The 13735-nt window shown below is 41.1% G+C and overlaps 1 protein-coding gene across 2 annotated transcripts in view; it reads left to right on the top strand.

Moving 5' to 3' along the window:
• The window catches only part of LOC105703733 (mushroom body large-type Kenyon cell-specific protein 1), an 81441-nt gene that overhangs the window by 63715 nt on the left and 3991 nt on the right, over window positions 1–13735 (top strand). For both annotated transcript variants that reach the window (XM_012432333.1, XM_012432334.2), the window contains exons 6-8: window positions 3612–3972; window positions 12011–12251; window positions 12823–13684. In XM_012432333.1, the coding sequence (XP_012287756.1) occupies window positions 3612–3972; window positions 12011–12251; window positions 12823–13684 (1464 nt within the window). The remainder of the gene's footprint in view (window positions 1–3611; window positions 3973–12010; window positions 12252–12822; window positions 13685–13735) is intronic.

The following is a 13735-nucleotide window of genomic DNA, read 5'->3' as shown; positions in this document are numbered from 1 at the left end:
TATATGCCGAAGTCCGCATTTAGAACTTCAATGATTCTTTCGTAATGTTCCTCTACATAAACTCCGCCATTGTCATTGATTCAATTTTTTCCGTCAATTTCAAGCGATTTCTCGCTGATTCTTCATAACATTGGCAATGAATTGGAAAAAAGGAATGAATTTTTGCAGTCAAAATTTATCAATAATAGATTCATTTTCGCCCCTGCCGACTTTTCACGCTATCAGGCACTTCGAAAAAGGTCTCAGATATTTATATATATTCATAGATATCTATATATATTTCACATACGTTAAATAAACATTTATATACGTTAAATTTACGTATATTCCACGTTCGGCGGTGCTTGGGCTTCGGAAAAAGGTCTCGATTTTTCTCCCCAAGTTCTCCGGTCAGCTCGGCGAGTTTTCACGGCTCTCCTTTAATCCGACAGGGATTTATCGTTAGCCCGTCCGTGTGTAACGCTATGGCTTCCACATGTAAACGCCCACACACTGTTCGGTAACCAGATAGAGAGAGCACTCTCTCCAGGAGAGGAGGAGAGGCGAGCGTTGCCCTCGTGTTTTCGCTCTTTTCCCGCGGCGCATTTTGCGCGTCAAATTTTTATCGTCGTCTATTATTAGTGCACCGCAATCTGCACCTCCCGACGCATCCAAGCGAAGTACCCCGGAATACCCCGGAATGCCCCCGAGTACCCCAGGGTGCACTCTGGAATGCACCAAATCGAACAGCAAGCTCGAATGCGCGCATTCCTCCTTGCGATTCAATTAGACGCCCATTAAAACCACCGGAACCCTGCAAATTCAATTCAAGGAAAGTACAAAGTGCAACAAGCACCGACCAGTGATTCAGCCGCAATTCTTTTTTTTTTCACTCCGCGTTAATTAATTTTATTTCTTAAGGTGAAGTGAAACACGTCGAAGAACTTCATCGACGTTGATAAGAAGAGTTTTTTAAATGGCTACGTTGCCGACGTTGGTTTTTATATTGACAGCTGTGTCGAATTATATTGGGTGCTGTACGGAGGGGAATACTCCACCTGTCGTTTTCGTACAATAATTATAAAGAAATCGAAATAAAACTCCAGAATACCTGTGGATTCATGCTTTCTGAGGCCCTAATTGACTGCAGAGGGACCCCCGGCGCCATCTGTGATTTCCGTGTCAACTAAATTTTCACTCCGAGACCTCGTATTACCATCGTTTTAGCATAGGAGCGCATAAAACACTTTTTTTGCTTTTATCCCGATTAAATGCGAGTTTCTCGATTACCAGAGTGTTCTAAATTGTCGTAAAATTGTCTTAACTCTTTCGTTTCTCACATCAAAGCCATCAAATTGGGTATTATACTAAATGACGTACTCCACCTGTCGTTTTCGTACAATAATTATAAAGAAATCGATGTAAAACTCCACAAATCCTCCGGATTCATGGTTTTTGAGGCCCTAATTGACTGCAGAGGGACACCCGGCGCCATCTGTGATTTCCGTGTCAACTAAATTTTCACTCCGAGACCTCGTATTCCCGTCATTTTACAATAGCAGCGCAAAGACACTTTTTTTTTGCTTTTATCCCGTTCAAATGCGAGTTTCACGATCTCGAAATACAATCACGTAAGGTGATAAGAAATCTATTATATAATTAATAAATGATTAAATGTGCCCATAATTATGAAAGTGGTCTAAGTCAAAATTAAAAAAAAAATGAGTTCATCAGTTGTTTCACGCCACATTATTTTAAACTAAATGAATTCAATGTAATTTCGAAACAAAAAATACATGACTTAGACCACTTTCATAATTATGGGCACAAATGAGTCAAGAGATAAATGAAATTGTAATCAATCAATATAACCGAAACGTACATAACAACAATTAATAGTGATTAAAATTCAGGGATTTACTCGTAACAACACGAGCGATCAACTGTTAAACCTTAAACCAACAAATAAATAAAACATTTACTTTCACCGCGGTCAAGCTGCGATGTACATGACGGCACTTTATGATAATTACGTTGAAATGATTTATTGATGACGGGACGAGCAATTGCTCGTTAAACCTTAAGTAAACAACTGAGAATAAAATATTCACTTTCACGACACCGGAAGTGGAATTTATATCTGGATAATTTGCAGTAATTACGGGAAAAGGATTTATCGGTGACGAGGCGAAGACTCGTTCGCGTATCCCGAGGGCGTAGAAAAATAATAAAAATTGGGGGAAAAACCGGTAGAATCGAAAATGCATTATACATGCGAAGTGCAATCAACTGGCGGGAAATTCTGCCGCATTGTGATAAGCATCGAACCGATTTAAATCTCGCTAAATGGTCACGCGTGCTGCAAAACAGACGTCGCAGCGTGATAAACGAGTGCCAATATTGATTGTCCGTCTCCGTGTTTGAATTCTGCTGCTTTAAACAATTGATCACTTTTATGTGAAGCGAGCCAGCAACGGAGCCCACGACTTAAAACCTAAAATTCAACTATCCCTCGTTCGCCGATATCAAGGTGAAGTGAAACACGTCGAGGAACTTGATCGACGTCGATAAAGAAGATTTTTCTAAATGCCTAGGTTGCCGACGTTGGTTTTTATATTGACAGCTGTGTCGAGTTATATTGGGTATTGTACTAAATGGCATACTCCACCTGTCGTTTTCATACAATAATTATAAAGAAATCGAAATAAAACTCCAGAAAACCTGTGGATTCATGCTTTCTGAGGCCCTAATTGACTGCAAAGGGACACCTGGCGCCATCTTTGATTTCCGTGTTAACTAAATTTTCATTCCGAGACCTCGTATTACCATTGTTTTAGAATAGCAGGGGAAAGACACTTTGTTTTACTTTATCTCGTTCAAATGCGAGTTTCTCGATTACCAGAGTGTTCTAAATTGTCGTAAAATTGTCTTAACTCTTTCGTTTCTCATATCAGAGCCTTCAAATTGGGTATTATACTAAATGACATACTCCACCTATCGTTTTCGTACAATAATTGTAAAGAAATCGAAGTAAAACTCCAGAAATCCTCTGGATTCGTGGTTTCCGAGGCCCTAATTAACTGCAGAGGGACCCCCTGCGCCATCTGTGATTTCCATGTCAATTAAATTTTCACTCCGAGACCTCGTATTACCATCGTTTTAGAATAGCAACGCAAAGACACTTTTTTTTTCCTTTATCTCGTTCAAATGCGAGTTTCTCGATCTCGAAATACAATCACGTAAGGTTAGGAGAAACCTATAATTAATAAATGATTAAATGAGTCAAGAGATAAATGAAATTGTAATCGATTTGTAGTACCGAAACGTACATAACAACAATTAATAATAATTAAAATTCAGGGATTTACTCGTAACAACACCGTATGTGTACCAAGTACACTGTGTACCAATCATGTGTACCAACTACACGTACGGAACATTCCGTATGTGTACTTGGTATGGAATGTTCCGTATGTGTACCAAGTACACATACGGAATGTTCCGTATGTGTACCAAGTACACATACGGAATGTTCCGTATGTGTACCAAGTACACATACGGAATGTTCCGTACGTGTTCCGAGATGTTCCGTATGTGTACCAAGAGATTTGAAAAACTAACCTCTGTTGCAGCTCGTCGTACCGCGCGAAGCCGCGTATTGGAGGCCCAGGGTCCGTGGCGGGTGTAGCTGGTGTGGCGGGCGTGCCCGTGGTGGGCGCCGGCGGTGGGCGCAGGACCTACACCGAGGAGGAGCTGCAAGCCGCCCTGAGGGACATCCAGAGCGGCAAGCTCGGGACCCGCAGGGCCGCCGTCATCTACGGCATCCCCAGGAGCACCCTGCGCAACAAGGTCTACAAGCTCGCGATGGAGCGCGAAAGGGACGCGTCCCTGACTAGCACCCATTCACACCCTCACGAGTCCGGCGCCCCAGCCACAACACCAAATACGACCCAAAACGCCTCCGCAACCAGTCCGCCCCCGCAAGTGGATGAGGTAGGTTTTGGGGACGAAAACGAGCGAGCCAAGGAGTACGCACTAACTGCCAAACGTCTACCGAGAAACTAGTACCTCGCGACTACCGACGGACATCCTCGACTCGATCGCCGGAACGCGCCCGATCCTCGGACTCCTTATGACTGGACGGAATGTGTCCGGGATTCGGAACCGGAACTGAAGGCACTTCGGTTTTGTCGTTGGACCCTTGGAAGACCTTCGGAATTGACTGATCGAATGACGGACTGACTGAGAGTTAGGGTGCGTGGCGTTGGTCTACGTCGTTCTGTTGTAGGGTGCTGGTCTTCTGGAAGAACTTAGATCCTGGGGTTTCTGCCAGCTTCCTAACAGTCTAGGATAAAGTTGTAGGCAGAGTAAAGATGGTTCCTGTGCTGGTTGAAGCAACTAAATGGATCTGGAAAAATTAGGCTAGGAAATGGATAGTGCTCTGGTTCTTCTAGATGGTCTCAAGATTGCAGTTTCCTAGTCCATGTTTGGGGGGAACTGTTGTAGCGGTATACAGACGATTGGGTCCTTTTTGGTGGACAGTTAGGGAAGGTATAGAGATGTTTTCATGAGCTTTCTGAACCCTATACGCAATGAGTTGCATTTGTCTAACCAGAGTTGTCTAGACACTATTCTCGGCTCCCAGCTAGAAGGTGCTCACATGGAATTGGGAACAATCCCTGGTTCTTTTTATCTTCACACAGTGCACTCCATATAATTTTCGCAACCCCTTAAAGTTGACTAGGAAATATAGAGTAGATGATGCCATAAGCACATCTTATGTTGAGTTAAAGAAATATTAAGAATCATTCTTACATTTCTCTGATTGCATAGGATCCCCTACACATCGACGTAGGATTCTACTCGTATATACGTAATCCGAAGTATACTGATAGTGTATATTGACAAGTTGTCGATTTCGTAAAGTTCCTCAATCCTACTATAGAACCAAAAACTTACTGGTAATCAGTAGAAAGTTCATTTTACTACCATTGCCAGCTTTCTGCCTGGTTAAAATTCATAAGCAAACTTTGAAACAGAGTGTCATTTTCGATCACTTCCTAAAAAACGTGAAATTTCAGTATATATTTCTAATTTCTAGTGCGAAGAAAGAGAGTAGTCCACAAACCTCCCTCATCAAAAGCACCAACAGCTTTAACAGGGGTTTATTTATCCATCTGTTTTTTAAAACGTGATGATCTGTTCTTCATGGAAAATCCTCTGGCGTTAGGAATACATTTAATGAACGAAAAGGAGTGGAACTTATTTCCTACTTAGGTAGGATAAGATTTTCACGGATGTTGCTTTTCGTCACGAACGTCATCACGTCCTCGCAACAGAACTTGACTCGGGATGCAACACTTGAAGTGGACAAGACGCGATTAGCGACTTCCGAAAGACGGACTTGGACTCGAAACCGATGGCGCGATTCACCGTCGTGGACTTGGACGCCGCGGAAAGAGAGAGTCATCCTTTTGTATCTAAGTGTGGTTTTGGTTAGGAAGAACGAATGAAGCTTCCCCAAAACATACCTCTGGCATGGTGATAGCGAGAACACGTGTAGACGGTGACTTCGCGACGCGTTGCGCGCGTATCCACGTCATGGATCGTTCCGCTGGTGACAACTTGCGATTGGTGCTGGTTTAACGGGATCATTGAAGAGAAGGATGATCCCAAAGACGCCCCTCATAAACCCATCCTGTATCAAAGTCAACACCATCAGAATTCGCCATTCAAATCATCAGAGTGAAAGATAATCGTAAAAACCCAACACCCCAACAATGATTGGTCAACGTGGTTCCTATATTTGACTGTTTGTCTGTTCATACCGAACAAAAAGAGATTGCCGGCAACAATTCCACCTTCAGTGCTGATCCTGACAACTGGTCACTTCCAATGTCTTGGGAGGTTTTTGAAGTAGACACGGTGGATGGTGGAGTGTCGAATGATCACCCTGGCGATTTGGGCACGTCCCTTGGATCCTTCTCTTCAGTGGAGTCCTTTTCACTAAGCGTTTCTCTGTTTCTCTGTCTTCCTACACTTCTACGTTGTCTTCTCTCTCCTCTGACTGTCCTTCTTTCTTTGTCTTTGAACGTGTCCAGAAAGAGATCGACGTCTACACGGTTCTTGCATTGCCGTGATGCTGAGTAGTGTCCTGTGTCTTTTGCATGGGCTGTTTAACTCTTTTATCACTATTTGTAGTTTAACACTTGGCCACTTGGCGCCCGTGAAGTTCCAAGACTCGAGGTAAGTTTTGGGAGGAGTAGAAAACGTGTTGATGACTTTGGGACTTGAGTGGAACTGCATTGCGTGGATTATGGCGACCGGCTATTTTACGTGAATCATTGGTGGATACTTACCGCTCGTCCGTGATTCTCCTTCGAATAATTCAACAATCGTGATAGCCGATTAAAGCTGATAAGGTTATTTCCTGAAATTATTACGTAGAAATGAAATTCTATAGCAGCGATACCACCATTTATTTACTATCTGGTAGAAGCAACGTAACTGTTTATTGCTACTGGATTATGCTTGCCGAATTAATATTTTCATTTAATTGGCCATCATCTTTCTGACGCGGGAGAAAATGTTTCGGTATGATCACCCTAAAGATTTTTATTCTCCTATGTTCTGGTATGTTGAATTCTTGGGTATGGCCGTATGCATTTCCCATACATTTCAAAAATTAAGATGATATGAAAGACGCTGAGAAATTTAATCGACGTCGATAAATTAAAATTCATCTATACGCTTTTTGGTGGTAATGTCATTTTGAATACTCAAGTAACATACGCTGGCGCGTCCCGTTTCCGACATTTATATTTATGTTGAAGTCTTTTACAGTCTACGTTGAGAATTATACGAACTGAAGCGTTCCACATGTCATCTCGGTAAAGTAATGATAAAGAGATCGACGTAAAACTGTCGAAATCCCGAGAATTCATTATTCTAACAACTGTTTAGGACCAACGTCGCCATCTGTGACATTTAGCTGCAACTAAATTTTTGCTTTAAAAGCACGCGTTAGCCCCGAGACAAGCCAGCATTCTCTTGCAATCTGCTCAGCATTCTACATTGATAGTCATGTCATTGATAATCATTGATAGTCACGGTAAAATAGTAAATAATACAATTCGAAAAGGTTAAACGAAATCTTGTCCCACGTATGACATGTGTAGGTTATTTTAATCAGCCCTTTTTAATTTGCTCAGCATTCTACATCGATAGTCATGACATTGATAATCATTGACAGTCACGGTGAAATAATAAATAATAAAATTCGAAAAGGTTAAACAAAATCTTATACCACGTATGACATGTGTAGGTCATTTTAATCAGCACTTTTCAATTTGCTCAGCATTCTATATCGATAGTCATGACATTGATAATCATTGAGAGTCACGATGAAATAATAAATAATAAAATTCGAAAAGGTTAAACAAAATCTTATACCGCAAATGACATATGCAGGTCATTTTAATCAGCACTTTTCATTTTGCTCAGCATTCTACATTGATAGTCATGACATTGATAATCATTGATAGTCACGGTGAAATAATAAATAATGCAATTCGAAAAGATTAAACAAAATCTTATACCGCAAATGACATGTGTAGATCATTTTAATCAGCACTTTTCAATTTGCTCAGCATTCTACATAATAGTCATGACAGCAAAGATAATGATTTCTCACTCTTCAGAATTCGGACCCTTAATCTACCCAATGCTCAAAGACTCCAGTCCCCACTTCCGAAATTTGTGCAAAAGTTCTTTCAAATCGAAAATAACGAGCCCTAGACTGCTTAAACTTTCAGCCTCAAAGTCCTAATGATTTCGAGTGCGAAAGAAACTTTGGCATAAGTGGGTAACGAATTCCAAATGACTGTTTGTGTCCGCGACAAAGAACACACGTCTTATACCGCGGACATTGAGTTGCTTGATTGTTCGCTTGAATGCATGATACCTGAATGTCATTAGCGAGGTAAGTTTTGGTGTCAATTCGTAAAGACCGATGCCCAAATCCAGGGACCAATCGATCGATCAGCCAAGGAACCTGGATTCGATGCTGATCATTGAATCGATCCCTGGATGAGTGTTCTGACCTAATACAAGACCGACTTGGAAGTCATGTCCATCAGTTTCAAATCTTCCAACTCCTGCGGATCAATCATGAAAGTCCCTTTGTCATTGGTTTAAATCTCATTAACTTCTTACCGGGATTTCCTGAAACCTCGGGCTCAGTTTTCTCCTGGACTTCACGATTGCTGCCCAGTTGGACGTCTTGTTGCTGATGCTCGTTGCGACGCAACCTTTATTTTTTCCTAGCAGTCCCTGCATGGCGCTTGGTCATTCTGCATTCAATGAAACATGACCACGTCACATCTACACGTGCATGCGTAACAGATCAGCCATTAAAACCACACACACGTTCTACACGCAGGACTAAACTATTGGAATTCTAAACAGCTACTATTGGATCTGTATACGAGCATCTGAACTGCATGTGAAGGCAAACTCGATGTCTCTGCTCGGGCCGCCATTTTGTCTTCGGTTTTTGGAGACCTAAACTCCGCTCGACTTGTTAAGGCAGAAAATCTAAAGACTAGGCTTTTGTTTGCCTTTGTCGGCAGTTCTTAATTCTGCTTTTAAATAATAAAAAGCTACATTTTCCACATCGTTGGAACCAAAATTCTGCTATCAGATTATTAAATGTGTGATAAGAAGGTATACGAGCATCTGAAATGCATGTGAAGGCAAACTCGATGTCTCTGCTCGGGCCGCCATTTTGTCTTCGGTTTTTGGAGACCTAAACTCCGCTCGACTTGTTAAGGCAGAAAATCTAAAGACTAGGCTTCCGTTTGCCTTTGTCGGCAGTTCTTAATTCTGCTTTTAAATAGAAAGCATCATTTTCCACATAGTTGAAACCAAAATTCTGCTATCGCATTATTAAATGTGTGATAAGAAGGAATGCCATTGTTCAGGGACTTCGAAATAGACTTTATATCGGGTTAACTTATGAGTATCGTAGTTCTTCAATGATTTTCAAGGATAATGCAAGAAATTATGGAAAACTGATCATCTTGATGATGAACTTTTCTTACATCTTTATGAAATTGATCATGTTGATGGTGAACATTTCATAAATCTTTTGGGAACTGGCAATGTTGATAGTGAACATTTCATAATTATTTGTGAAACTGATCATGTTGATGATTAACTTTTCTTACATCTTTATGAAACTGATCATGTTGATGGTGAACATTTCATAAATCTTTGTGGAGCTGGTCATGTTGATAAGGAACATTTCATAATTATCCGTGGAACTGATCATGTTGATGGTGAACATTTCAGAAATCTTTCATACATGAAGTTCCAAGGAACAACTAGAGCAAGGAAACAAATTGCTGACACAAACAAAAACATTTAATTCTATGAAGTTTGATGAAGAAATGGCGTTTCTTATTTTTGCATATCATCTGAAAAAATTAAGTGGTATTACATTTAAAAAATCTAATAACATTATCAGATGACTATTTCATGATTCACTTGTCCACAAATTTTAAATAACTTAGATTACAAAAACAATAAGAAACTGGGAAGATGAAAAATCATCTGGTAGCAGACAAAACACTTAGAAAAATGATTCGTTAACTGAAACAAATATATATTGTTGCCTAAATCATATATAATTGCAAGAAACAATTATTTTGTTGAGAAGAAAAATTATGATGTTTTAAACGAATTTTGTCTACTTAATCTGACATTTCTTTGGACATATTTAATCCCAGGATTTTATATAGAATAAATCATATATAATTGCAAGAAACAATTATTTTGTTCTGAAGAAAACAATAATATTTGTATGCAAGTAAACCTATGGAATGAGTAATCACATAATAACTATAAATGGATCTCAGAATCTTGAAACTATTATTGAAACACGCTACACGCGTTTCAGGTTTTCGTATACAGTTCAATAGTGATCGTAAATTTTTAATCGAAACGGATGTGTTCATCCTTGATTTTTTGATTCTTCTTTATCTTGAATAAAACAAACACAATATTGCTGTACAGACAAGATTTAAAAAAGGACCACATTCAATAACAAATACTCACAAAAGCGACAACAATATGTAATACAGACACATTGATGAAGCATGATACAGTACAATCTCTATGAAAGGATTTCATATATTCCGCGTATATATTCAAAAGAAGTGCAGAAGAATTTTATGGGGATTAGTGAAGTTTATTCTGTTAGGAAACATTTTACTGACCAAGCAATTTAGTTTCATTAAACGAAAGTATTTAATAATCGTTGACTTTGTTACTTGAGATTTTCTGACAAAAATATGCATTTCGAGAATTACTTTTGCTCCAGTATTGAATTAGGCTCATCATTTTAATTCTTGAACCCAGACACATACGTAGTAATTAAAAATATACTGTAATGTTCAAATAATGTGCAGAAACATTATTTTATCAATTCGGAACTTCAAATAACACTAAGGCCTTTTTTCAATTGAAAGTACAAATTTTCTTTTCAAAAAATTCATTAATTACGCTTCATAATAGCAAATAAATAAAGAAATATGTGGTTGACGGCAAATACATATATGTACATCTGTTATTATTTTAAATCTACAAAGTTAGCATTTATATTATTATTAAAAAAAACATGAAATACATATTTGACAGAAAATTCCAACAAGTTTCTTGAAAAAAACTATATCTAAGTATTGCTAAAAATTGCTCAGCTTCAATAATACACAACTACGTTAACACTCAGTAACCACACATTTTATGATATCAAAACGTTAACGCAATCTCGCAAACTCTTGAACAACGATCATTCCAAAAATCAAGATAGTACTGTATGATAATGCATACAAGTTTCAACCCAACCACCATTCATTTCTGTCAACAATGACTTCACTTCCTACACAGTCCTCAACGGACTACATGATATTTAGGCACGACAAAAACATGTCCACAGGCTCAAAATCTATATCAAGACACACAGGAATACCACACATGATCTACATGATATCTAGGCGCGACATATCAATATCCAAACCACACAAATTCAACATCAATGTCCAAACACACAAGAACACCCCATGACCCATGATCTACATGATATTTAGGCGCGACAAAAACACGTCCACAGGCCCAAAATCAATATCAAGACACACAGGAATACCACACATAATCTACATGATATCTAGGCGCGACATATCAATATCCAAACCACACAAATTCAACATCAATGTCCAAACACACAAGAACACCCCATGACCCATGATCTACATGATATTTAGGCGCGACAAAAACACGTCCACAGGCCCAAAATCAATATCAAGACACACAGGAATACCACACATAATCTACATGATATCTAGGCGCGACATATCAATATCCAAACCACACAAATTCAACATCAATGTCCAAACACACAAGAACACCCCATGACCCATGATCTACATGATATTTAGGCGCGACAAAAACACGTCCACACAGACTTAAGATCAATATCCAGACACACAGGAATACCACACATGATCTACATGATATCTAGGCGCGACATATCAATATCCAAACCACACCAATTCGACATCAATGTCCAAACACACAAGAACACCCCATGACCCATGATCTACATGATATTTAGGCGCGGCAAACACATGTCCACAGGGTCAAAATCAATATCAAGACACACAGGAATACCACATAACCCATGATCTACACGATATCTAGGCGCGACACAACATCAATATCGAAACCACACAAACTCAACATCAATATCCAAACACACAAGAACACCCCATGACCCATGATCAACATAATATTTAGGCGCGACAAAAACATGTCCACACAGACTGAAGATAACCATCCAGACACACAAGACACCTCATGACCCATAAAACGTCGAGAAACGGAAGTTGCACCGTAACGAGAGGGCAAACAATCTTGTACATCCACGCTCATGCGGGGATGTACAGAAGACGCTAGAAGGGAACATTTTTGACAGGTGGATGACAAGGAGCTGTCGGGCACGGAAGAGGAAAAAGAGGTAGAGAAGGCTTTAATGAAGCCGCTGCTCTCGCTGGAGGACCTGGTCAGGTTTTCGGCCTTGGAAGGAACGGGAGGGGACTCCCTGAGGACGTTGCTTCAACGTGGTCAGGAAACTGGAACCGAGTGGCCAGGGTTCGAGCACGCGAACATCGGACCCTACATCCAGAAGATGCTCGCTGCAGCGGCGCCATTCAAAGGTAAGACCCGCCAACTCCTACGTCACAGACCCAGGCATAAAGATGACATGAAAGGCGCTGAGAAATTTAACCTAGGTGAAGAAATAAAAATTCGTCTATCCACTTTTTGATGGTGCCGTCACTTTGGATCCTCAACTGGCAACATAAGCTGGCGCGTCTCGTTACTGACATTTATATTTATGTTGAAGTCCTTTACAGTCTACGTTGAGAATTATACGAAATGAAGCGTTTTACATGCCATTTTAGTAAAGTAATAATGAAGAGATATTCTCTAACTAACCAGAAGTGCTGGTATCTATTAGCAAAATGAGCAGAGAAACTCAAAACGTTAAAGAAAACTTATTAAGACTTCAGGATTAATCGAAGCTTGGCTCTATCCGCTTGATGTCTTCAGCATCCTCCGAGCCGTTTGGATCTTATCTGACGTTTGAGCGCCTTGGAGAGGTTAATCCGCGATTGAAGGAATGCTTCCCGACACGATGAGCCAAATTCCCACAATATGTCGCTAATTCTATTCAGAAACGTCGAAACGAATCCAGGATCCAATAAGATCCAAGTGCTGTGATTTCAGGTTTGGAGACGCAGGACTACAGAATTCCGGAGGTCATGAGAAGGCTGATGAGCGAGGACAAGAGGCTCAGCAAAGACGTGAACGGCGACCAACAGCAACACCAACACCACCATCCCCAGCAGCAACAGCAGCAGGGACAACAACAGCAGCCGCAACAGCAGCCTCAACCACCGACGCCGACGCAGCAACAACAGCAGCGTGGTCCAATGACGAACGAGGATTTCAATCCCAGTATAGAAGAGGAGGCGAGCGACAGTGCCCAGAGTAGAGCCATACTCAAAATTCCGTCCTACAAACCCGCGAGCACGCCGGGTTCCAGCAAAAATGGCGAACCCAGCCCGGCAGCTTTCGCCCAAAGTTTCGCAGCGGCGTCCAGCGCTGCCGGAAGTCCGGGCCTCCTGGAGCGGGCGAGTCCCGCGTTCTCCGGCACTAGCAGTCCTACAAACTCACTCGTCGGCAAAGGCGTAGGCGTCAACTTCCGGGACGTTATCGCCAAGAGCATCAGCATCAAGTTCCAGGAGGGCCAGGGCATGCCGCAGGCGGTTGTGCAGTCGCCGATGATGTCGGAGCCCAGTCCCTTCAAACGGGGAAGATATACGCCGCCTCAACCGACGCAACAGCAGATGCAACAGCCACCCAAATCCAGCCAGGAGAACAAGCCCAAGCCTGGTACTGGAGGCAAGGGCACTAGGCCAAAACGTGGCAAATACCGGAACTACGACAGGGACAGCTTGGTAGAGGCCGTCAGAGCCGTGCAACGAGGGGAGATGAGCGTCCATAGAGCGGGGAGCTATTATGGGGTACCACATTCCACGTTGGAGTACAAAGTCAAGGAACGACATTTGATGAGACCGCGAAAGAGGTAAGTCCATGGAAAATGTTGAATTAAACCTGTTCTTTTGATCCGCTGATG

The sequence above is a fragment of the Orussus abietinus genome, unplaced genomic scaffold (assembly GCF_000612105.2).
Source record: "Orussus abietinus isolate OABI.00-Male unplaced genomic scaffold, Oabi_2.0 scaffold121, whole genome shotgun sequence".
NCBI lineage: Eukaryota > Metazoa > Arthropoda > Insecta > Hymenoptera > Orussidae > Orussus > Orussus abietinus.
Note: the sequence above shows the minus strand (reverse complement) of the source record. Positions and strands in the feature narration are given on the sequence as shown.